General features: G+C 40.2%; 2 protein-coding genes across 4 annotated transcripts; both read right to left on the bottom strand.

Annotated features, from left to right (window-relative positions):
* Window positions 1–223: 223 nt before the first annotated feature.
* On the bottom strand, window positions 224–2870 carry LOC134294307 (protein S100-A4-like). The gene is made up of 3 exons (XM_062965014.1): window positions 2763–2870; window positions 678–822; window positions 224–443 (listed from the first exon to the last, which is right to left on the bottom strand). Exons 2-3 carry the CDS (start codon window positions 816–818, stop codon window positions 279–281), a joined length of 306 nt encoding a protein of 101 aa, XP_062821084.1. The 5' UTR covers window positions 819–822; window positions 2763–2870; the 3' UTR covers window positions 224–278.
* A 6943-nt stretch (window positions 2871–9813) lies between these two features.
* s100a16 (S100 calcium binding protein A16) lies at window positions 9814–25181 on the bottom strand. 3 transcript variants are annotated; one of them, XM_062965008.1, is made up of 3 exons: window positions 25097–25181; window positions 13336–13574; window positions 9814–10127 (listed from the first exon to the last, which is right to left on the bottom strand). In XM_062965008.1, the coding sequence occupies exons 1-3, from the start codon at window positions 25101–25103 to the stop codon at window positions 9963–9965; spliced, it is 411 nt and encodes a 136-aa protein (XP_062821078.1). In that variant the 5' UTR covers window positions 25104–25181; the 3' UTR covers window positions 9814–9962. The 3 variants fall into 3 exon arrangements, with proteins under 3 accessions (XP_062821078.1, XP_062821079.1, XP_062821080.1); XM_062965009.1 differs by lacking the exon at window positions 25097–25181 and adding an exon at window positions 21075–21362; XM_062965010.1 differs by lacking the exon at window positions 25097–25181 and adding an exon at window positions 20903–21067.
* Between the last annotated feature and the right edge of the window lie 1028 nt (window positions 25182–26209).

The raw sequence follows: 26209 nt of genomic DNA, 5'->3' as shown, positions 1-26209 counted from the left end.
AGCCTTCTAACTGGCAGCAATTGGATAAAAGCAATTATTCCTCTCCCTCTAATTAGGACTTTACTTTACTTTTCTTTTTGTTGTATCAACCTAGAGGCGTGGATGATGGGTTGTGTTGCCAAATTTCGAGGTTGGGGGGCCTGTAGTTTTGTTGTTTTGTGGGTCGCCGTGATACCATCACTCTTTTATAGATATAGATGTTGACAAAGTAGGAGCCAGTGAATGGATGTCAATCAAAGGAGGCTTTTAATGCGTTGGATTGATCAAGGGGTCCAGGCTCACTTCTGGGGCAGCGGGGGCTTGGGGCACCCCCGGAAGAACTCCTCGAAGCCCATCGAGACGCAGGAGAGGAAGCAGCAGAACTCCTGGAAGTCCACCTCGTGGTCCTGGTTGTGGTCCAGGTTGGTCATGATCTTCTGGAACTCGGCCGCGTCCATCCGTTTCTGGGAAAAATAGTCATAATAATAATAATAATAATAATAATAATATAATCTATTTCTGTAAACCGCTCCGAGCCAAACTGGGAGTAGCGGTATACAAGTTTAATAAAATAAATAAATAAATAAATAAATAAATAAAATAATAATTGCGACAAAAAATAAAAATACAATAAAAAAAAACAAATTATAATGAAAAATAAATTAAGAATAAAAATGATAAGTAAATGAAGGACTCACGCTGTTGAAGACGGGCAGCTCCTTGGTGAGCAGCTCCTTGAGCTCGGCTTTGTTGAGCTTGAACTTGTCGCCTTCCTTCCCGGAGTATTTGTGGAACGTGAGCACGATGGTGGCCAAGGCCTTCTCCAGGGGGGTCGACATGGCACTGCAAGGCAGAGAGCGTCAGAAGAGACACGGCCCAACGAGAGCCAAGACTGTGATGCTGCAGCGGAAAAGCCCAATGCGATTGCAAGCTGCATCTATAGGAGTCTAGTGTCTGGATGGAGGGAAATATTATAACCATGGTTTGACAATAGTGATATATATATGGCTGGACATGAGCCATGACTGTGATGCTGCAGCGGAAAAGCCCAATGCGATTGCAAGCTGCATCTATAGGAGTCAAGCGTCTGGACGGAGCGAAGTACTATAGCCATGGCTTGACAATAGTGATATATATATGACTGGACATGAGCCAAGAGGGTGGCGCAGCAGCGGAAAAGCCCAATGCGATTGCAAGCTGCATCTATAGGAGTCCAGTGTCTGGATGGAGGGAAGTATTATAGCCATGGCTTGACAATAGTAAGATATACGGCTGGACATGAGCCAAGAGGGTGACGCAGCAGCGGAAAAGGCCAATGCGATCCTGGGCTGTGTCAATAGAAGTCCAGAGTGAGCCCAGAGTGTGATGCAGCGGCAGAAAAGGCCAATACAATTCTAATTTGCATCTATAGTAGTCCAGATGGAGGAAAGTAATCCAGCCGTGGTTTGAGGATAGTAATGTGCATGGCTAGACATGAGCCAAGAGGGTGATGCAGCAGCGGAAAAGGCCAATGCGATCCTAGGCTGCGTCAATAGAAGTCTAGTATCTGAATGAAGGGAAATAATACAGCCATGGCTTGAGAAAAGTGATATATATGGCTGGACATGAGCCAAGAGGGTGACGCAGCAGCGGAAAAGGCCAATGCGATCCTGGGCTGCGTCAATAGAAGTCCAGTATTGGAATGAAGGGAAATAATACAGCCATGGCTTGACAATATATATGGCTGGACATGAGCCAAGAGGGTGACGCAGCAGCGGAAAAGGCCAATGCGATCCTGGGCTGCGTCAATAGAAGTCCAGTATTGGAATGAAGGGAAATAATACAGCCATGGCTTGACCATAGTGATATCTATGACATCAGCCAAGAGTGTGACGCAGCAGCGGATAAGGCCAATGCGATCCTAGGCTGCACCCAAAGGTATTAGTTTCCTCCATGTTGACTCCAATGGATGCAGCCTAGGATCACACTGGCCTTTTCCGCTGCTGCGTCACACCCTTGGCTCATGTTCAGACATACACATTACTATCCTCAAGCCACGGCTGCATTACTTTCCTCCATCTGGACTACTATAGATGCAACTTAGAATCGTATTGTCCTTTTCTGCAGCTGCATCACATTCTGGGCTCACATTTAGCCCTATATATCACTATCGTCAAGCCACGGCTTCATTACTTTCTTCCATCTGGACTACTATAGATGCAACTTAGAATCGTATTGGCCTTTTCTGCAGCTGCATCACATTCTGGGCTCACATTTAGCCCTATATATCACTATCGTCAAGCCACGGCTTCATTACTTTCTTCCATCTGGACTACTATAGATGCACTTAGAATCGTATTGGCCTTTTCTGCCGCTGCATCACACTCTTGGCTCACGTTTAGCCATATATATCACTATCATCAAGCCATGGCTTCATTACTTTCCTCCATCTGGACTACTATAGATGCAACTTAGAATCGCATTGGCCTTTTCCGCCGCTGCGTCACACCCTTGGCTCATGTTCAGCTATATATATTACTATCATCAAGCCATGGCTGCATTACTTCCCTCCATCTGGACTACTACAGATGCTACTTAGAATCGCATTGGCCTTTTCCGCTGCTGCGTCACACCCTTGGCTCATCTCCAGTCCTATCTATTACTATCGTCAAGCCATGGCCGCATTACTTCCCTCCATCTAGACTCCTATAGATGCAACTTAGGATCACATTAGCCTTTTCTGCAGCTGCATCACGCTCCTGACTCACATTGGATCCTATATATACATATTAGTGTCCACTTACCTGCAAGAGACGGTCACAACGTCCTAGAGAAGGTGAGGAAGAAGACCCAGGGTGGAGGTTTTTATACCTTAAGGGAACTACAAGTCCCGGCCAATCAGGAATCTCCGTTCCCGGAGGGTCTCTCGCCCGATTAGCAGTGACTCAACTTCCTTTCCGTGGACGCCCCATTTTTGCCCACCGGAGCGTGCAGATGGCCAGCCACACCTGGCCCCTCTCACGGCCCATTGGGTTCCGCAGGTGCGTCCACACTGCGGAATTAATGCAGTTTGACACCACTTTTAACCCCTTCAAGGAGACTTTTTTGCAAGGCCGTTCGCACCGAAAGGAAGGGGCACTTTGACGGACACAGCCCCGGGAGATGTAGTTCCGTAGTTCAGAGAAGGCTGAAGTCCTTGGGAAACTATAATTCCCCAAGGTAGACTAAAGTCTTTGGGAAACTTTAACTCCCAGAAACTATAACTCCCCAGGATCCCATAGTATGGACCCATGGCTGTTCTGCATGTCACTCAACAGTATACAGATGCGCTCAGAAAAGGCTAAAGCCCTTGGGAAACTATAACTCCCGGAAACTATAACTCCCCAGGATCCTATAGTATAGTATAGTATGTTCTGCATGTCACTCAACAGTATACAGATGCGCTCAGAAAAGGCTAAAGCCCTTGGGAAACTATAACTCCCGGAAACTATAACTCCCCAGGATCCTATAGTATAGTATAGTATGTTCTGCATGTCACTCAACAGTATACAGATGTGCTCAGAAAAGGCTAAAGCCCTTGGGAAACTATAACTCCCGGAAACTATAACTCCCCAGGATCCTATAGTATAGTATAGTATGTTCTGCATGTCACTCAACAGTATACAGATGCGCTCAGAAAAGGCTAAAGCCCTTGGGAAACTATAACTTTTGGAAACTATAATTTCCAAGGTAGACTAAAGTCTTTGGGAAACTATAACTCCCGGAAACTATAACTCCCCAGGATCCTATAGTATAGTATAGTATGTTCTGCATGTCATTCAACAGTATACAGATGTGCTCAGAAAAGGCTAAAGCCCTTGGGAAACTATAACTTTTAGAAACTATAATTTCCAAGGTAGACTAAAGTCTTTGGGAAACTATAACTCCCGGAAACTATAACTCCCCAGGATCCCATAGTATGGATCCATGGCTGTTCTGCATGTCACTCAACAGTATACAGATGCGCTCAGAAAAGGCTAAAGCCCTTGGGAAACTATAACTCCCGGAAACTATAATTTCCAAGGTAGACTAAAGTCTTTGGGAAACTATAACTCCCGGAAACTATAACTCCCCAGGATCCCATAGTATGGATCCATGGCTGTTCTGCATGTCACTCAACAGTATACAGATGCACTCAGAAAAGGCTAAAGCCCTTGGGAAACTATAACTCCCGGAAACTAAATCTCTCGGGATCTCATATCAAGGGGCTGTGGCAGTTCAAGCAGTGTCGGCCTGCATTCGTGTTACAGTGTAGACACACTCAAAGTAGGCTAAAGTCCTTGGGAAACTATAACTCCCGGGAACTAAAACTCCCCAGGATCCCATTGCGTGGATCCGTGGCTGCTCTGCATGTCGCTCTGTAGTATACATACACATCTATATCTATAAAAGAGTGATGGCATCACGGCGACCCACAAAACAACAAAACTACAGGCCCCCCAACCTCGAAATTTGACAACACAACCCATCATCCACGCCTCTAGGTTGATACAACAAAAAGAAAAGAAAAACAAAGTCCTAATTAGAGAGAGAGGAATAATTGCTTTTATCCAATTGCAGCCAGTTAGAAGGCTAAGCTCCTCCAACTTGGTCTCCTAGCAACCCAATAAAAAATAATAAAAAACACTAAAAAAATTAATACAATAAAATACTATAATAACAGAAAATAACTAAAAATAATACAAGAAAATAATAACATATAATAAATAAAAAGATAACTTACAATAAAATAATTTTAAAATAATTAAATTAATAATTAAAATAATTTAAAAATACAAATACCGTCAAATAAAAATTACACAACAATTTTTAACCAATGCCACCACCACTTTGCCACAGCAACGCATGGCCGGGCACAGCTAGTCTATATATAATAACTAGCTGTGCCCGGCCACGCGTTGCTATGGCAAAGTCTGGTGGTCTGGGAAATAAAGTATTGAGGAATTGGTGGCAGTTAAGGTCAAGGGTAAAGGTTTTCTCCCGACATTAAGTCCAGTTGTGTCCGACTGCACACTGAAGTGGATTATATGGCAGTGTGGAGTCAAGATAATCCAGTTCAAAGCAGATAATATAAGATTATAAATGGGTTATATAGCTGTGTGGAAGGGCTATGAGTCTACACTGCCATATAATCCAGTTAAAATAAAATAATCTGTATTTTATAGGCAGTGTGGAAGAGGCCTAAGTGAGGCCTAACTCTGCCTGTCCCCTGGGCTGAGTGGGTTGCTAGGAGACCAAGTGGGCGGGACTTAGCCTTCTAACTGGCAGCAATTGGATAAAAACAATTTTTCCTCTCCCTCTAATTAAGACTTTATTTTTCTTTTCCTTTTGTTGTATGAACGTAGAGGCATGGATGAGGGGTTGTGCTGCCAAGTTTAGTGTTTCTGGGATGTGTCGTTTTGTTGTTATGTCCTAGGCCGAAATTTCATTACCCTTTTATATATATAGATATAGATATATATATAATGATGCAGTCTATATAGGGAAGGCTCAAGACCGTGGGAAACTACAACTCCCGAGGATCCCACCGCTGGAATCCAGCCACACCTTCCTTTCCTGGGTCTCTTTCGGGTGTTTGCAAACCGGTTAGTCTGCCTTTGCGCAATGAGCCCCTTGGCCTGGCTTTCGTGAGATCCTTGAATGGGGGGTTTTGGGCTCTGTAGTCCCAAGATTTTCCCCCTGGACGACAATACGGGCCTTTGAGCCACACAGTGGATACTGGTTTTTGTGTTAGTATCCAAAGACCTTGGGGGAAACTACACATCCCAGGCTCTGAACACACCCGGGGGAAACGGGGGTGGGCTTTGGAATGATGATGGGATGATGGGAGTTGTAGTCACCCTGAGACCTTGGGAAACTACAACTCCCAGGGTCCTCCCTGGGCAGACTCAAAAGCCACTGGGATGGGAGGAAGGAAAAAGAGAGAGAAAGAAAGGGAAGGAGGAAGGAAACAAAGTGGGAAGGAAGGAAAGAAGGGAGGAAGGGAGGGAGGAAAAAGAAAGGGAAGGAGGAAGGAAACAGAGTGGGAAGGAAGGAAAGAAGGGAGGAAGGAAAACGAGAGAAAAAGAAAGGAAAGGAGGAAGGAAACAAAGTGGGAAGGAAGGAAAGAAGGGAGGAAGGGAGGGAGGAAAAAGAGAAAAAGAAAGGAAAGAAGGAAGAAAACAGAGTGGGAAGGAGGAAGGAAGGAAGGAAGGAAAGAAGAAGAAAGAAAGGAAAGAAGGAAGGAAAGAGAAAGAAGGAGGGAAAGAAGAAAGGAAAGAGAGAGAGAGGAGAAAGGAAAGGAGTAAGGAAACAGAGGGGGAAGGAGAGAAAGAAGGGAGGAAGGAAGGAAGGAAGGAAGGAAGGGAGGAAGGGAGGAAGGAAGGGAGGGAGGGAGGGAGGGAGGGAGGAAGGGAGGGAGGGAGGGAGGGAGGGAGGAAGGGAGAGAAAGAGTTGGGAAACAGGAAAGGAGAGAAGGAAGGAAGGAAGGGAGGAAGGGAGGAAGGAAAAAGAGAGAAAGAAAGAAAAGAAGGAAGGAAACAAAGTGGGAAGGAAGGAAAGAAGGGAGGAAGGGAGGAAGGAAAAAGAGAAAAAGAAAGGAAAGAAGGAAGAAAACAGAGTGGGAAGGAGGAAGAGAAGGAAGGAAGGAAGGAAGGAAGGAAGGAAGGAAGGAAAGAAAGAAGGAAGGAAAGAGAAAGAAGGAGGGAAAGAAGAAAGGAAAGAGAGAGAGAGGAGAAAGGAAAGGAGTAAGGAAACAGAGGGGGAAGGAGAGAAAGAAGGGAGGAAGGAAGGAAGGAAGGAAGGAAGGGAGGGAGGGAGGGAGGGAGGGAGGAAGGGAGAGAAAGAAAGAGAGAGAGAGAGTTGGGAAACAGGAAATGAGAGAAGGAAGGAAGGAAGGGAGGAAGGAAAAAGAGAGAGAAAGAAAGGAAAAGAGGAAGGAAACAAAGTGGGAAGGAAGGAAAGAAGGGAGGAAGGGAGGAAAGAAAAAGAGAAAGAAAGGAAAGGAGGAAGGAAACAGAGGGAAGGAGAGAAAGAAGAGTGGAAGGAAGGAAGGAAGGAAGGAAGGAAGGAAGGAAGGAAGGAAGGAAGGAAGGAAGGAAGGAAGGAAGGAAAGAAAGAAAGAAAGAAAGAAAGAAAGAAAGAAAGAAAGAAAGAAAGAAAGAAAGAAAGAAAGAAAGAAAGAAAGAAAGAAAGAAAGAAAGAAAGTTGGGAAACTGAAGGAAAGAAGGAAGGAAGGAAGGAAGGGAGGAAGGTAGGAAACAGAATGAAGGAAGACAGTAGCAACAACAACAACAACAACAACAACAACAAATTATAGTTCAGCCCAGAGGTTTAGGAACCCTCTCCCACCCTCCAACTCCATTGGAAAAGGCTGTGGACATCTGGAACCCATTCCAGAGCAAAAGTTGCTTCGGATGAGACGGATTTTCCTATCTCTGGAGCTGCCTTGTGCTGCCACCTGGTGGTCGCTATGCGTCATTGCAGGGCGTGGCTCCTTCCCTAATGGACAAAGAAGCATTGAGTCTGCTGCCCTCAGGTGGTCAGGCCAGGAATTGCAAAAACACTGCAATTAAAATCTTATTTTATCTGCTTTGAACTGGATTATCTTGACTATTTCCCATACCACCAGACTTCGCCACAGCAACGCGTGGCCGGGCACAACTGTGCCCGGCCACGCGTTGCTGTGGCGAAGTCTGGTGGTCTGGGAAATAAAGTATTGAGGAATTGGTGGTAGTTAAGGTAAAGGGTAAACATTTTCCCCTGACGTTAAGTCCAGTTGTGTCCGACTGCACACTGAAGTGGATTATATGGCAGTGTGGAGTCAAGATAATCCAGTTCAAAGCAGGTTGTAGAAAAGTCAAAAATAATCTTTATGGGTTGGGAGGTGTAATGAAGTATGAATTTTTGGTTTACAGATGTTATGTTTAATTGTGTGTTTGTGTTTTAAAAGGGTAAGTATTACAGTTATTGCATCTCAGCACTCAGAGGCTGGTTGCCATGGAGAAGTAGGCGGAGCCAACTGCCGGTTTGTTGAAGAAGTGCAGAGTTTAAAAAAGGGATTCAGTCTGTGCTCTGAAGAGGCACAGGGAAGATTGATCCTAGGTTGCGGGGATCAAGGAGACTCAATTGTTCCTTTTTGAGTCAGTTTAAAATACGTTTGGTGACTTATTTAATGTAGTCTGTGTCCTGGTAAGGAACAGAGAATCTGTGATCGTAGCAGAGAAAGAAGTTCTAATTACTTTAAGTAAAAGAAGTGACACTTTAGGGAGTTTGACTCACCTCATTCTAGTATTGTAACTGTTAATAAAAGTGCCTCTAAGTGAGAAACATCTTTTGTAACCACTAAGCTCTGTGCCTGAACTTGTTATTGTTCCTCCAACATCGAAGCCTCTGTCGCATATATTATAAACCAAGTTAGCTACCATCTAAAGTGAATAAGAAGAAAGAAAGGGAATTTTTTTAAAAAAAGGTCTCCTCTCTGAGTCTTTTGGTGGTTGCATCCACAAATTGGTGGCAGTGGTGGGATTTGTGTAACATCCCTAATTTAGTGCCTAAGATCGCTCACAGAGAAAATCGTGAGGTAAAGTTAGTGGAAAACAGATAGATAAATGATAGACCTAAGAGAGGCCTACCTCCAGGTCACAATAGATAGATAGATGGATAGATACAGATTTTCACTTTTATTATGTGTTTGTATATGTATATGTATATATGTGTATATATATAGTATAGTGAAGGTTTAATATCCCTGCACTGCTTCCTTTGCTATCTTTGTCCCTGTTCAGAAAAACAAACACTGGGAGCGATCATCCATAAGCATGGGAGATGGCTTTGTGGGTATGCTGATGACCCTTCCCCGCACTTTCCGTCTCTGTGAGAATTGGATTTTGGAAAATACCTCTTGTTGTGGAAATAAGGATCGCAGACCAAGCTTCATTGGAGACCCATTTTAATGGGGTGGATTCCTCATTCCCCTTCCTGTTGTCTCAGCCCTGTTCTTAACTGCGAGTCGGATGTTTGTAACTCGGGGATTTGTGAACACACGGGTGCCTTTGGGCAACGATGCAAACGAATCAGATGTGGATTGTCGTACGCGGATGCCTACGACGTCCCCTGAAAATAAGCGTTATACTTTCGGTTGGGAATACGGGAAGCTCAAAATGAGACGGAAGCCATTGTTGGGAATCACCCTGGACTACTCAAGTCTAGATGTAGTCAGATAGATGATAGTGTTAGATTGAGGGAATCCTTTCTCTGTTTCCAAAGCATGCCTAGATAGGCTTTACTGTGTTTCATTCTATCCTGTTTACGTCACATCCTTTACTTTGAAGTTAGTAGAAATGTGAATATCTTTTAATGCTAACTTCTCATTGGTCAGAATGTCTTTTATGGACCATGAGGTTGGAACCATTTTGGTTCTCTCTTCTCCCTTTGTTCTTCTAGCTAACAACATGTCTCGCCATCCCTCCTGGCAAGATGTGACTATTTAGATGTTTGTTATTTTTCCTTAGAAACCAGTCTAGAGTAGACTAGACTGCTCCCAAGCCTTTCTATCTACAATGGAGTGACTTTTACCTGAATAAATACTTTTTTGAACTTTTATTGAGACACTGAAGTCCATTGCCATCCTAAATGGTCAAAGGCTTCTCTTGCTCACCCTGTGTAAGTAACTGCTGCATTTGAAAGCTTTTGCTTTTGCTACTCAGCTGATTTTTGGTGGAATCTCCCCCAGAAAGGGTTAAATTGAGTCTAACCGCTCAGAGATGACCACATCAGCCATAAGAGCCAAGGGGGAAAAGATGGAAAGAAATTACGGACACTCCCAGGACCGCCGGCTTTGCCATCAGATTCCAAACTTTATTACAATATTTGCAAAGTGGCAACAGCTGGAGCAAGGCGAAATCAGATGCAAATCGTTGGTGACGGTGGACGGTTAGCCGTGAAAGACACAGAAACGGCCCGAGGAACTGCGGCCGGACCTCTTCCTACTTGGTGAACTTGATGCTCTCCTCTTGCTGGCGGATCAGGCAGGCGATGGGGCTGGCGATCCCGCCAATCAGGTTCCAGTATTCGTGGAAGCTGATCCGCCCGTCCTGGTTCTCGTCCAGGTCGCAGATCAGCTTGTCCGCCGCCTGCTTGTTCTTGGTGTCCTGCAGGGAAGAAGAAGAAGAAGAAGAAGAAGAAGAAGAAGAAGAAGAAGAAGAAGAAGAAGAAGAAGGAGATATCAACAATAATGACAACAATAATAATAATAATAAGGGAAAGGCATTACGGTTGACCCTCCGAGTTCATTGGTTTCACTATTATGGGTTCGGTCAACTCCATGGTTGACGTCTGGCCATAGAGCGGGCATGGGCCAACTTCGTTCCCCCAAAGTTTACCCATAGCTGGTTATGAAGGCATATCTATCTACCAGTTGGGACCTGGCGATAGGCCTCTCTTAAACCCATCACTCTATTATCTATCTATCTATCTATCTATCTATCTATCTATCTATCTATCTATCTATCTATTGTGACTTGGAGGTAGGCCACTCTTAGATCCATCACTCTATTATCCATCTATCTATCTATCTATCTATCTATCTATCTATCTATCTATCTATCTATTGTGACCTGGCGATAGGTCTCTCTTAGATCCATCACTCTATTAGCCATCCATCCATCTATCTACGTATTGTGACTTGGAGGTAGGCCTCTCTTAGGTACAACATTCATCTATCTATCTATCTATCTATCTATCTATCTATCTATCTATCTATCTATCTATCTATCTATCTATCTATTGTGACTTGGAGGTAGGCCACTCTTAGATCCATCACTCTATTATCCATCTATCTATCATCTATCTATCTATCTATCTATCTATCTATCTATCTATCTATCTATCTATTGTGACCTGGCGATAGGTCTCTCTTAGATCCATCACTCTATTAGCCATCCATCCATCTATCTACGTATTGTGACTTGGAGGTAGGCCTCTCTTAGGTACAACATTCATCTATCTATCTATCTATCTATCTATCTATCTATCTATCTATTGTGACTTGGAGGTAGGCCACTCTTAGATCCATCACTCTATTATCCATCTATCTATCATCTATCTATCTATCTATCTATCTATCTATCTATCTATCTATCTATTGTGAGCTCCAGTTAGGTCGCTCTTAGGTCCATCTATTATCCATCTATCTATCTATCTATCTATCTATCTATCTATCTATCTATCTGTCTATAATAATACTTTATTCTTAGGCCTCTCTTAATTCTATCATTCTACTATCTATCTGTCTGTCTGTCTGTCTATTGGGACCTGAAAATACGCCTCTTAGGTCTATCATTCTATTATCTATCTCTATCTATCTATCTATCTATCTATCTATCTATCTATCTATCTATATGTCTATCTATTGGGACCTGAAAATAAACCTCTCTTAGGTCTATCATTCTTCTATCTATCTATCTATCTATCTATCTATCTATTGGGACCTGGAGGTAGGTTTCTCTTAGGTCCATCACTCTATTATCTATCTATCTATCTATCTATCTATCTATCTATCTATCTATTGGGACTTGGCGATAGGTCTCCCTCCATCCATCTATCTATTGTGACCTGAAGGTAGGCCTCTCTTAGGTCCATCACTCTATCATCTATCTATCTATCTATCTATCTATCTATCTATCTATCTATGATGCTAATAAAGACCAGGGAGATTGGTCTAGATGACCTTTGGGGACCTATTGGGACCTGGAGGTAGACCTATAGGTCTATCACTCTGTTATCTATCTATCTATCTATCTATCTATCTATCTATCTATATCTATCTATCTATCTGTCTATCTATTGGGACCTGAAAATAAACCTCTCTTAGGTCTATCATTCTTCTATCTATCTATCTATCTATCTATCTATCTATCTATTGGGACCTGGAGGTAGGCTTCTCTTAGGTCCATCACTCTATTATCTATCTATCTATCTATCTATCTATCTATTGGGACTTGGCGATAGGTCTCCCTCCATCCATCTATCTATTGTGACCTGAAGGTAGGCCTCTCTTAGGTCCATCACTCTATCATCTATCTATCTATCTATCTATCTATCTATCTATCTATCTATCTATGATGCTAATAAAGACCAGGGAGATTGGTCTAGATGACCTTTGGGGACCTATTGGGACCTGGAGGTAGACCTATAGGTCTATCACTCTATGATCTATCTATCTATATCTATCTATCTGTCTATCTATTGGGACCTGAAAATAGGCCTCTCTTAGGTCTATCATTCCTCTATCTATCTATCTATCTATCTATCTATCTATCTATCTATCTATTGGGACCTGGAGGTAGGCCTCTCTTAGGTTCATCACTCTATTCTCTATCTATCTATCTATCTATCTATCTATCTATCTATCTATCTATCTATTGTGACCTGAAGGTAGGCCTCTCTTAGGTCCATCACTCTATCATCTATCTATCAATCTATCTATATATGATGCTAATAAAGACCAGGGAGATTGGTCTAGATTACCTTTGGGGACCTATTGGGACCTGGAGGTAGACCTATAGGTCTATCACTCTGTTATCTATCTATCTATCTATCTATCTATCTATCTATCTATCTATTGGGACCTGGCAATAGGCCTCTCTTAGATCCATCACTATTATCCATCCATCCATCCATCCATCCATCTATCTATTGTGACCTGAAGGTAGGCCTCTCTTACGTCCATCACCCTACTATCTATCTATCTATCTATCTATCTATCTATCTATCTATCTATCTATCTATCTATCTATCTATTGGGACCTGGAGGTAGGCTTCTCTTAGGTCCATCACTCTGTTATCTATTTATCTATCTATCTATCTGTTGGGACCTGTTGATAGGCTTCTCTTAGGTCCATCACTCTAGAATCTATCTATCTATCATCATCTATCTATCTATTGTGACCTGGCGATAGGCCTCTCTTAGATCCATCACTCTATTAGCCATCCATCCATCTATCTATATATTGTGACTTGGAGGTAGGCCTCTCTTAGGTCCAATATCTATCTATCTATCTATCTATCTATCTATCTATCTATCTATCTATCTATCTATTGGGACCTGATGATAGGCTTCCCTTAGGTCGATCACTCTATTACCTCGCTATCTATCTATTGCCCTTGGAAATCATGGGAGAGGCAGTAATTGGAAAGAAGGAAGTCAGAATGGTGTCCTGAAGACATGGGTTCAGAGTCCGGACTATAACCCGGAACGGACCCCTTGCCCCGATTGGTGGGGCTAGGGGTGGGCTTGCCTTCATTCTATTTGAAGGTCACCCTGAGCGCCCCACAGGCCTTCCCCTCCCCGGGGCTTACGGTGAGCATGTGGTTGAGCTCGTGGTTGAGCATCTTGCGGAAGCTCTTCTTGGTGATGCCCTGCCTCCTCTTGCAGCAGCAGCAGCAGCCCCGGCTGGCGTAGCGCTCGTAGTTCTTGACCAGGGTCTGGATGGCCCACTCCAGCTCCGAGGGGTCGCAGGCCATGCCGCCCGGGCCCCCCTTGACCCCACCTTTGGCCCCGCCCTTCAGACTGCCTTTGGTCTCTCCTTTGGCTTCTCCTGTGGGAACAACACACGAGAAGGCGGGGTCACCCAAGGATAAGGTTGCAAACTTGGCAATCAATCAATCAATCAATCAATCAACTAATCAATCCAAATGTGATTACAATTGGTAAAAGGTGCACAAAGTGTGGACAGATTCTGACACGAGAGATTCCACTATGGCAATGCAGGATATTCATGTTTTTAATATCAGTCTTGTTTAATACGGTTGTAATGTTTGCATATTTGTAACCTGGTGGTGCAGTGTGTTAACCTGCTGAGCTGCGCCCCACAGGTTCTCTTGTAAAAGCCAGTACAAGAAAACCGCACTACAAACTAGTGCTGACAGCTGGCATAACAAAACATTGCATGGAAAGTTCCTTGACAAAATTGAAGGAAAAGCTGACAAGGAGAAGACCTGGCTCTGGCTCACGAATGGGACCCTGAAGAAAGAGACAGAAGGCCTGATCCTTGCAGCCCAGGAGCAAGACATCAGGACAAAGGCAATTAATAATAATAATAATAACAATAATAATAATAATAGAAGACCTGGCTCTGGCTCACGAATGGGACCCTGAAGAAAGAGACAGAAGGCCTGATCCTTGCAGCCCAGGAGCAAGACATCAGGACAAAGGCAATTAATAATAATAATAATAACAATAATAATAATAATAGAAGACCTGGCTCTGGCTCACGAATGGGACCCTGAAGAAAGAGACAGAAGGCCTGATCCTTGCAGCCCAGGAGCAAGACATCAGGACAAAGGCAATTAATAATAATAATAATAACAATAATAATAATAATAGAAGACCTGGCTCTGGCTCACGAATGGGACCCTGAAGAAAGAGACAGAAGGCCTGATCCTTGCAGCCCAGGAGCAAGACATCAGGACAAAGGCAATTAAGGCCAAGATTGAAAAATCAGCTGATGACCCAAAATGCAGACTGTGCAAGGAAACCGACGAAACCATGGATCATACCCTCAGCTGCTGTAAGAAAATCGTGCAGACAGACTGCAAACAGAGGCACAACTACGTGGCCCAAAGGATCCATTGGAACTTATGCCTCAAGGACCACCTCCCAGCAGCAAAGAACTGGTGGGATCACAAACCTGCAAAAGTCTTGGAAAATGAGCACGCAAAGATACTGTGGGACTTCCGAATCCAGACTGACAAAGTTCTGGAACACAACACACCAGACATCACAGTTGTGGAAAAGAACAAGGTTTGGATCATTGATGTCTCCATCCCAGGTGACAGTCGCATTGACGAAAAACAACAGGAAAAACTCAGCCGCTATCAGGACCTCAAGACTGAACTGCAAAGACTCTGGCAGAAACCAGTGCAGGTGGTCCCGGTGGTGATGGGCACACTGGGTGCCGTGCCAAAAGATCTCAGCCGGCATTTGGAAACAATAGACATTGACAAACTCACGATCTGCCAACTGCAAAAGGCCACCCGACTGGGATCTGCGCACATCATCCGGAAATACATCACACAGTCCTAGACACTTGGGAAGAGTTTGACTTGTGATTTTGTGATATGAAATCCAGCATATCTATCTTGTTTGCTGTGTCATAATAATAATAATAATAATAATAATAATAATAATAATAATAATAATACATCACACAGTCCTAGACACTTGGGAAGTGTTCGACTTGTGATTTTGTGATACGAAATCCAGCATGTCTATCTTGTTTGCTGTGTCATAATAATAATAATAATAATAATAATAATAATAATAATAATAATAATAATAATGACACTTGGCAAGTGTTCGACTTGTGATTTTGTGATACGAAATCCAGCATATCTATCTTGTTTGATGTGTCATAATAAAATAATAAATAATAATAATAAATATCTTATTGTTATGTTCATCATTCTTGAATTCCATCCTGCTTGACTGCTCTTAAAAGAGACCCAACACACTCGACACTACAAACAACACAACAGACAACCCAAAACCTACAAATCCAGTAGGAATATGATAATAATAATAATAATAATAAATTTATTCTTATATCCCGCCCCATCTCCCTGAGGGGACTCGGTGATGTTTCTTGTTTTGACAATTGATCTTTGTCTGGGTTGCAATTCTCATTCATTCCCATTATATTTTTTACAAAGGACTTTTCCCCTTTTGCTGCAAAGGGAAATTCCACCTTCTCGGCCTTTTGGTTTTCTTAAGAAATGTTGCGGCCGAAGGAAAGTTCTGGAAGGGGGAAAAGGTGGGTGGAATTTGGCCCGGATCCCGGGATTTGGGGCTCGGCTCCTGGGTTGCTCTTGCCAACCGGGAACACGGAGGAACAAATAAACAGAGAGACGGAAAAATGTTAATGCAATGGGCGCAGGCTGCGAAATGCAAAAATTACGGACCTTTCTGCTTCTGAAAGCAGGAAAATGCACCTATTATCTATATATATAAAAGAGTGATGGCATCACGGCGACCCACAAAACAACAAAACTACAGGCCCCCCAACCTCGAAATTTGACAACACAACCCATCATCCACGGCTCTAGGTTGATACAACAAAAAGAAAAGAAAAATAAAGTCCTAATTAGACAGAGAAGGAATAATGGTTTTTATCCAATTGCTGCCAGTTAGAAGGCTAAGCTCTTCCAACTTGGTCTCCTAGCAACCCAATAAAAAATAATAAAAAACACTAAAAATAATTAAAAACACTAAAAAATTAATACAATAAAATACTATAATAACAGAAAATAACTAAAAATAATACAAGAAAATAATAAAATATAATAAATAAAAAGATAACTTACAATAAAATTAATTAAAAATACAAATAACATCAAATAAAAATTACACAACAATTTTTAACCAATACCACCACCACTTTGCCACAGCAACGCGTGGCCGGGCACAGCTTATATATATAATATAATATTGTGTAATAATTATTACATAATAATGATAATATTTTCTCTTCCTATATATATATATATATACTAGCTTTGCCCGGCCACACGTTGCTGCGGCTTATGGGAATCCTTTGTTGGCCAGGTGGAATAGCAGTGAATAGCCTTGCAGTCTCAAAGCCTGGAGTAGCTGGAGCTTTTTGTTGTATGAACGTAGAGGCATGGATGAGGGGTTGTGCTGCCAAGTTTAGTGTTTCTGGGATGTGTAGTTTTGTTGTTTTGTCCCAGGCCGAAACTCCATTACCCTTTTATATATATAGATATAATAGGTGCATTTTCCTGCTTTCAGAAGCAGGATATAATATAATATAATATAATATAATATAATATAATATAATATAATACATATATTAAATATTATATATATATATATATATTAAAAATATTGTGTAATAATTATTACATAATAATGATAATATTTTCTATTCCTATATAGGTGCATTTTCCTGCTTTCAGAAGCAGAACGGCCCCTCATTTTTGCATTGCGCATAATAATATATAAAATATAATATTATATAATATACTACATATATTAAATATAATATTATAATATATATATATATATCATATTGTGTAATAATTATTACATAATAATGATAATATTTTCTATTCCCATATATATATAAATAATATTATATTTAATATTTGTACTATATTATATTATAATTCTATAATAAATATAATATTTACTATTCCCATTTATATATCATATAATATTATATAATCATATATTTATAATTATATAATTATATAATATTATATTTGCTATTCCCATTTATATATATTATACAATAATAATAATAATAATAATTGCTATTCCCATTTATATATTATATGTAATAATAATAATAATAATAATTGCTATTCCCATTTATATATTATATTATATGTAATAATAATAATAATAATAATAATTGCTATTTCCATTTATATATTATATTATATGTAATAATAATAATAATAATTGCTATTGATGAGCTTTTGATGATTAAATGACAAAGTTGACATGGCCTGATTTAAGGATGAAGCATGAGGATCTCGGACGAATGGAATTAATTATATATACGTTTTTAAGGTTTTTTATAATGTGTTTTAGCAATGTTATTAATGGATTTGTTTATATTGTTTTGTTTTTATGATTGCATTTTGGGCATTACATTTTGCCAATTTTTGTAAGTCCCCTCGGGTGAGAAGGGCGGGGTATAAATGTTGCAAATAAACATACAAATAAATAAATAAATATTCCAATTTTTAGCCTGTCTTTTGCACACGCCGTTTCAGACGTGGAGAAGCGTGACATCCATCCAGCCCTTCCCTTTTTTCCGGATGCCTCAATTGCAATTGCAAATTTGCAAAGCACATCTTCCTGAATTAAATCCTGATTCAGACTGGGTTCCTTCCTGCCCTTGTTTTTAACCTCCTGAAATTTGCAAATGGTTTGGACTGCTTATATATAATCTATAATCTATAGTAATATAATATATAATCTTAGATATAATATATAATATATAATAATCTATATATATAAAAGAGTGATGGCATCACGGCGACTCACAAAACATCAAAACTACAGGCCCCCCAACCTCGAAATTTGACGACACAACCCATCATCCACGCCTCTAGGTTGATACAACAAAAAGAAAACAAAAATAAAGTCCTAATTAGAGAGAGAGAGAGAGGAATAATTGCTTTTATCCAGTTGCTGCCAGTTAGAAGGCTAAGCTCCTCCAACTTGGTCTCCTAGCAACCCAATAAAAAATAATAAAAAACACTAAAAAATTAATACAATAAAATACTATAATAACAGAAAATAACTAAAAATAATACAAGAAAATAATAAAATATAATAAATAAAAAGATAACTTACAATAAAACTAATTTAAAAAAATACAAATGTCAAATAAAAATTACACAACAATTTTTAACCAATACCACCACCACTTTGCCACAGCAATGCGTGGCCAGGCACAGCTAGTATAACATATAATGATACAATTTGTCTATAATCTGTAATCTATTCTATTGCAACATTTTATTGCAATATTTCAAAAAAGGAATATAAAAATCCCTGAGATTACTTTTTTTGCAACCGGGACTTGCTTTCCTGTCTATGTTTTGCCCCGATGATGAACTTGGCCTCGCTTGTCAATGCCCCATTGTTTCCCCATTTCCTCTGGCCTGTTATTTGGGACTTTTCCAGCCCTATTTGGAGGGAAATCCAGCAGAGAGAACAATGAGAAAAACAACATGCAAAGCAAACGAGGAAATAAGACGATCCAGGCAACATCGGTGGTTTGTATAGAAGGTTGCTATGTAGACGACGAAGTCATCCATGCTGGTATATATTGATCATATATTGATTTAATACAGGCTCAGAATGGTATGATTATCATTAATGCAGAGTCATAACCTTTGTCTGGGTGCCGTCATGATTCATATAGGATCGTAATAATAATAATAATAATAATAATAATAATAATAATAATAATAATAATAATAATATGCCCTGGAAGAATATGTAAAGCAAAGTGAAGAACCTGCTTTGATTGAAGTCAAAAATCAGAAACTCCTCAAAGCACCGCAGACAAAAAACCAGTACAAGAAAACCGCACTACAAACTAGAGCTGACAGCTGGCACAACAAAACATTGCATGGAAGGTTCCTTGACAAAATTGAAGGAAAAGCTGATAAGGAGGAGCCATCTTGTTGGATGTGTCATAATAAAATAATAATAATAATAATAATAATAATAATAATAATAATAATAATAATAATGGATTATTATCCTTTTCTAGATGATATACTTGATAATACAGGACCATAATGCTATCTAGACGATAGAATTAATACAGGATCGCAATCCTAGCTATACGATATGAATATAGGATCGTAGTCCAATGTAGACGATATACTCATTGAAACAGGATCATAATCCTATTTAGACAATATTAATATATAGATGATATTAATATAGGATCATAATGCATAATGCTATTGATGATATTAATAAGCGATTATAATCCTATCTAGATGTTATACTCATTAATATAGGATCATAATCCTATAGATGACATACTCATCAATAAAGGATTGTAATCCTATCTATAGGATATTAATATAGGATCATAATCCCATCTAGACGATATTAATATAGGATCGTAATCCTATCTAAGATCATAATCCTATTTAGACGATATACTCATGAATACACAAATATAATGCTATCTAGACAATATTTTCATCCTATAGATGATTGTATTAATAAAGGATTGTAACTCTTTCTAGACGATAATAATAATAATAATAATAATAATAATAATAATAATATAGGATCGTAATCCTATTGTTGATATAGTCATTAAAAAGGATTGTAATTCTATCGAGCCGATATTAATACAGAATAATAATCCTATCTAGACGATATATTTATTAATACAGGGTTATAGTCCTATCTAGACAATACATTCATTAATATAGGATCGTAATGCTATCTAGACGATATTAATATAGGATCGTATTCCTATAGACAAAATACTCATTATTAAAGGATTGTAATCCTATGTAGATGTTATTAATATAGGATCGTAATCCTATAGACGATATTAATACAGAATCATAATCCTATAGACGATATACTCATTAATACAGGATCATAAACCTATCTAGACGTTAATATAGGATCGTAATCGTATAGATGATTTTAAAAGGATTGTAATCCTATGTAGACGTTATTAATATAGGATCGTACTCTTATCTAGACGATATACTCATTATTGGGGGATCGTAATCCTATCTAGATGATATTAATATACGATTGTAATCCTATAGACAAAATACTCATGATTAAAGGATCGTAATAATATCTAGACGATATTAATATACGATTGTAATCCTATAGACAAAATACTCATGATTAAAGGATCGTAATAATATCTAGACGATATTAATATAGGATCATACTCCTATAGACAAAATACTCATTATTATAGGATCGTAATGCTATCTAGACAATATTAATATACGATTGTAATCCTATAGACAAAATACTCGTTAATACAGGATCGTAATTCTATCTAGATGATATTAATATAGGATCGTAATCCTATAGACGATGCACTCATTAATAAGGGATCGTAATCCTAACTAGATGATATTAATATACGATTGTAATCCTATAGATATACTCATTAATACAGGATTGTAATCTTATCTAGATGACGTTAATATAGGATCACAATTTTATGCAGATGTTATTAATATAGGATCGTACTCCTATCTAGACGATATACTCATTATTGGGGGATCGTAATCCTATCTAGATGATATTAATATAGGCTTGTACTCCTATAGACGATATGCTCACTAACAAAGGGTCGTAATTCCAATCCAGATTCGTGCAAGATCTCACCCTTTTCCGGCCGACAGACAAATCCCCAACTTTCCGAAACTTGTGGGAACGATTCCTCTTTTTCCTTCCCCGAAACACTGAGGACTAGCGGATTCGGCGAACCCTAAATCGACGGCAAACGAACTAGAAAGCCTTCCCGGAAAATGGAGATTTTTTTCCCAGCGATGTTTACCTGATCCTTGGAAAGAAATTCTCCCAAAGGTTGCAAATACGGCTGGCTGGTTCCTTCCGGGGCGGACTGTAAATCCCAGGGAAAACAAGACAAAACAAGGCGCGACAACAACAAGGACGGAGCCGGGAGGTGGTCGGACTTTTCGCCTGGCTGTTTATTCCGATCCTGGTTCTTGCACAAGAAGGCAGATCCCACTGGCTGTTTCCCGGTCCCGCCCTGGATCCTTCTGGCTTCTCTCCGCCGGACGGACCTGTCATTACGGACAATGAGGCCCCAGTGCCCACAATTGGCCACGGCGCAGGAAAAGTGGCCCTCTGCCCAGACATGACACGGCCCTTTGTTGCGCCCTTGATCCGCATTGATTGACAGGATGCAGCTGGGCATGCGAAAGGGTCGGGAGTGTGTTGTGCAACGCAAGGCCCCACAATGGATATGGGATCGGATCCTCAGTTTTTCTTTTCCCCAGTTCTTTACATCCGACTGGGTCTGTTTCTTGGCTTCCATGAGTTTGAGCCCGTTACGGACTCTAGTCCGAACGGTAAAGTTTCCCAGTGGATTGCACCTGTAAAGTTTCCCAGTTGATCGCAACTATGGATACAAAGTCGGAGTGGATTTACTGATTTGGAAGCCACAAAACTGCCTTCCGTTTATATGAGTCTGTTACGGACTCTACTCCAAACTTCCCAATGGATCGTTCCTATTAAGTGCGGATACAAAGCTGGAGCGGATTTATTAATTTGGAAGCCTCAAAACTGCCTTCCGTTTATATGAGTCTGTTACGGACTCTACTCCAAACTTCCCAATGGATCGTTCCTATTAAGTGCGGATACAAAGATGGAGCGGATTTATTAATTTGGAAGCCTCAAAACTGCCTTCCGTTTATATGAGTCTGTTACGGACTCTACTCCAAACTTCCCAATGGATCGTTCCTATTAAGTGCGGATACAAAGCTGGAGCGGATTTATTAATTTGGAAAACTCAAAACTGCCTTCCGTTTATATGAGTCCGTTACGGACTCTACTCCAAACTTCCCAATGGATCGTTCCTATTAAGTGCAGATACAAAGCTGGAGCGGATTTACCGATTTGGAAGCCACAAAACTGCCTTCCGTTTATATGAGTCCGTTACGGACTCTACTCCGAACTTTAAAGGTTCCCAATGGATAGCTCCTATTAAGTGCGGATACAAAGTTGGAGTGGATTTTCTGATTTGGAAGCCATAATGTCCTGATTGGGCTTAGTAGCTAAGGTTATGAGTCCGTTACGGGCTCTACTCCGAACTTTAAAGCATGTTTGATTCAGTGAGGCATCCTGGGAGTTCTAGTTTCCTAAAGTCTTGAGACTCCTCTAGGCACCATTGAATGGATGCAGTTTGACACTATTTTAACCACCGTGGAATCCCGAGAGTTGTAGTTGGGATCCTGGGAGTTGTAGTTTCCCAAGGTTTTGAGTCTCCTCTGGACGCGTCTCTATACCATTGGATGAATGCAATTTGGCACCATTGTAACCACCATGGTTCAATGCTATAGATGTCCCGGGAGTTGCAGTTCTCCAAGGCCTTGAGCCTATGAATAAATACACTTTGACAGTATTTTAACCACCGTGGAATCCTGAGAGTTGTAGTTCCCCAAGGCTTTTAACTGAGTGCTTTGGGATCCTGGGAGTTGTAGTTTCCCAAGGTCTTGAGTCTTCTCTGGGTGTGTCTATATACCATTGGATGAATGCGATTCAGGAGCTGCAGTTCCCCAAGGCTTTTAACTAAGTGCTTTGGGATCCTGGTAGTTGCAGTTTTCCAAGGTCTTGAGACTTCTCTGGGTACGTCTCTATACGATTGGATGAATGTGATTTGGGAGTTGTAGTTCCCCACGGCCTTTAACTGAGTGCCTTGGGATCCTGGGAGTTGTAGTTTCCCAAGGTCTTGAGACTTCTCTGGGTACATCTCTATACGATTGGATGAATGCGATTCGGGAGTTGTCGTTCCCCAAGGCCTTTAACCAAGTGCCTTGGGATCCTGGGAGTTGTAGTTTCCCAAGGTCTTGAGCTTCCTCTGGTTGCATCTCTATACCTTTGGATGAATGCGATTCAGGAGTTGTAGTTCCCCAAGGACAGCAGGACCTCCAGAAGGGAGGATGCTGGGACGTGTAGTCCTTGAACTACCCAGCCCTGGGCAGGAATGCCTCCTTCCTTGTGCCCTGAGATGCTCCTTGTTGCAAAGCGGGCGGAGCGGAGGCGGTTCCGATGCCGCCGTCCCGATAGGGATCCGGATCCCGTGCCCAGAGCCGGACGATCCGGTCGCGCCAGGAAATCCCATCGTCCCCGGGACTCGGAACCTTTTCAGCTCATTTTCAGTTATTATTATTTTTTGCATCAAACACACAGGCAAACATGAATGTTTTGCATCAAAAATTTGAGCCAAAAAAATAGAGGTGAAGCGAAATTTTGCAAATGTAGGGACAAATTATTCTTTTGCACCTATATATACCGTATATACTCGGATATAAGCTGACCCGAATATAAGCCGAGGCATCTAATTTTACTGCAAAAAAAAAATTGGGAAATCATTGACTCCAGTATAAGCCGAGGGTGGGAAATTTCAGAAATAAAAATAGGTTCCAATAAAATTACATTAATTGAGGCATCAGTAGGTTAAAAGTTTTTGAATTTACATAAAGCTCTAATTTAAGATAAGACTGTCCAACTCTGATCAAATTATTATTCTCATCTTCTTCAATCTAAATGTGCTTATGTATCCTTTTAATAGTAATAGAGTAAAATAATACATGCAATAATAATAATAATAATAATAAATACAGGAAAATAATACATGTAGTAATAAACAGAGTAAAATAATAAATGCAATAATAATAATAATAATAATAATAATACTAAGATCAGAGTGAAATAATAAATGTATTATTAATAATAATAAAAACAGAGTAAAATAAATGTAATAGTAGCAACAATAATAGAGAAAAATAATAAATGTAATAATACCAATAATAATAGAGAAAAATAATAAATGTAATAATACCAATAATAATAGAGAAAAATAATAAATGTAATAATGCCAATAATAATAGAGAAAAATAATAAATGTAATAATACCAATAATAATAGAGAAAAATAATAAATGTAATAATACCAATAATAATAGAGAAAAATAATAAATGTACCATATATTCTCGAGTATAAGCTGACCCAAATATAAGCCAACCAGAATCCTCACCCGAGTATAATATATAATCCAAATATATACTAGGATCCTCACCTGTGTATAAGTCAAGAGGGGCTTTTTCAGTCTTAAAAAAAGGGCTGAAAAACTAGGCTTATACTTGAGTATATACAGTATATATATAATAAGAGATCTAATATAATGAAAAATAAAATAGATATATTATTATTATATTATATTATATTTTAATTTATATTATATTATATTATAATATTACCTGGAAAATCACAGCAACCTGTTATTTTAAAATATTCTGCAGTTACAAACCATTTAAAACATACTCAAAGATTTACCTAACATGTGCCCTTGTTTGGCCTTTTCCTGGTCCTTTGGAACAACTACTCTATTCTTCGTCAAATAGATATAATATTATTATAATATTATATTATTATTATTATTATTATTATTATTATTATTATTATTATTATTATTATTATATTATTATTATAACATTACCTGGAAAATTCACAGCAACCTGTAATTTTAAAATATTCCGCAGTTACGAACCATTTAAAACATACTCAAAGATTTTGGAACAACTACTCTACTCTTTGTCTCAATATCTGAAGTTTTTGGGACCCGACATTCATTATTACGGAATCCTTTCGTGCGTTTGCTTCCACCTCCGTCCCGGATTTCTCCCCAAACCTGTCGGCTTCATGGAAAACGCCTTTTGCCCAAAACCTGCTGCAACATGCCTCGCGACGCCCTGCCCGAATTCCGTCTCGAAACAACGTCCCGTTCCCGGTTTATTTGCCCACCGAAACCCCTTGCTTTGCTCCGACCCTTACCGTGCATGGTTGCGATAATGCTCTCGCTCTCGTCTCCTTTTGACAATCTTCCGCTCTTGACCGGAACGGGGCTAATATGCGCCGAGACGCCTCCTTCCGCTTGCATGTACCTGAGTCACGACGCCAGGTGTATTTTTTTTGGGACTTCCTTTATAATGCTGGGGCGTTGCGTTGGGTAGGGCTTTACAATTAAAAAAAAGGGAGCGCAACGGCGCAATTGTGACATCGCAAGATTCCCGACGGGCCTCTTTGGGCATGCCTCCTGGTCGGCCATACGGAGCGTCATTGCCCGATATATGGCCCGTGGGCGCATTACACTCCGTCGTCGTTCAAGCTCTAAAAACAGATCGCAATACGCAATAATGAGGAGGAATCACGCAACAGCGCAAAGCCGAAGTGGCTGACGTCAAAGGCGGTGCAGAGGAATGGATTGTAGGGATATCACACTCTGTCCAATCTCAGCTTTAACCCAGTGGTCTACGTATATGAATTACGCGAAGGAAATACACAATAATGTAGAGGAATCACGCAATGGCGCAAAGGCAAAGTGGCTGACGTCAAAGGCGGTGCAGAGGAATGGATTGTAGGGATATCACACTCTGTCCAATCTCAGCTTTAACCCAGTGGTCTACGTATATGAATTACGCGAAGGAAATACGCAATAATGTAGAGGAATCACGCAATGGCGCAAAGGCAAAGTGGCTATTGCCAATGATAGTGTAAAGGCATGGACTGTAGCAATTTCAGTCTGAACCGAACGGTCTGCCTCTACGAATGGACCGTGGCGCATAATTACGCGAAGGAAATATGCGATAATGTAGAGGAATCACGCAATGGCACAACGACGAAGTGGCTGATGTCAAAGATGGTGCAGAAGAATGGATTGTAGGGAGAACATGCTCTATCCAATCTCAGCCTTAACCCAATGGTTTATGTATATAAGTGGACCGTGGTGCATAATTACACGAAGGAAATACGCGATAATGTAGAGGAATCACGCAATGGCGCAAAGCCGAAGTGGCTGACGTCAAAGATGTTGCAGAGGAATGGATTGTAGGGATATCACACTCTGTCCAATCTCAGCTTTAACCCAATGATTTATGTATATAAATG

The sequence above is a fragment of the Anolis carolinensis genome, unplaced genomic scaffold (genome assembly GCF_035594765.1).
Source record: "Anolis carolinensis isolate JA03-04 unplaced genomic scaffold, rAnoCar3.1.pri scaffold_14, whole genome shotgun sequence".
Lineage (NCBI taxonomy): Eukaryota > Metazoa > Chordata > Lepidosauria > Squamata > Dactyloidae > Anolis > Anolis carolinensis.
The sequence above is the reverse complement of the archived record's forward strand: the minus strand, read 5'-3'. Positions and strand labels throughout refer to the sequence as shown.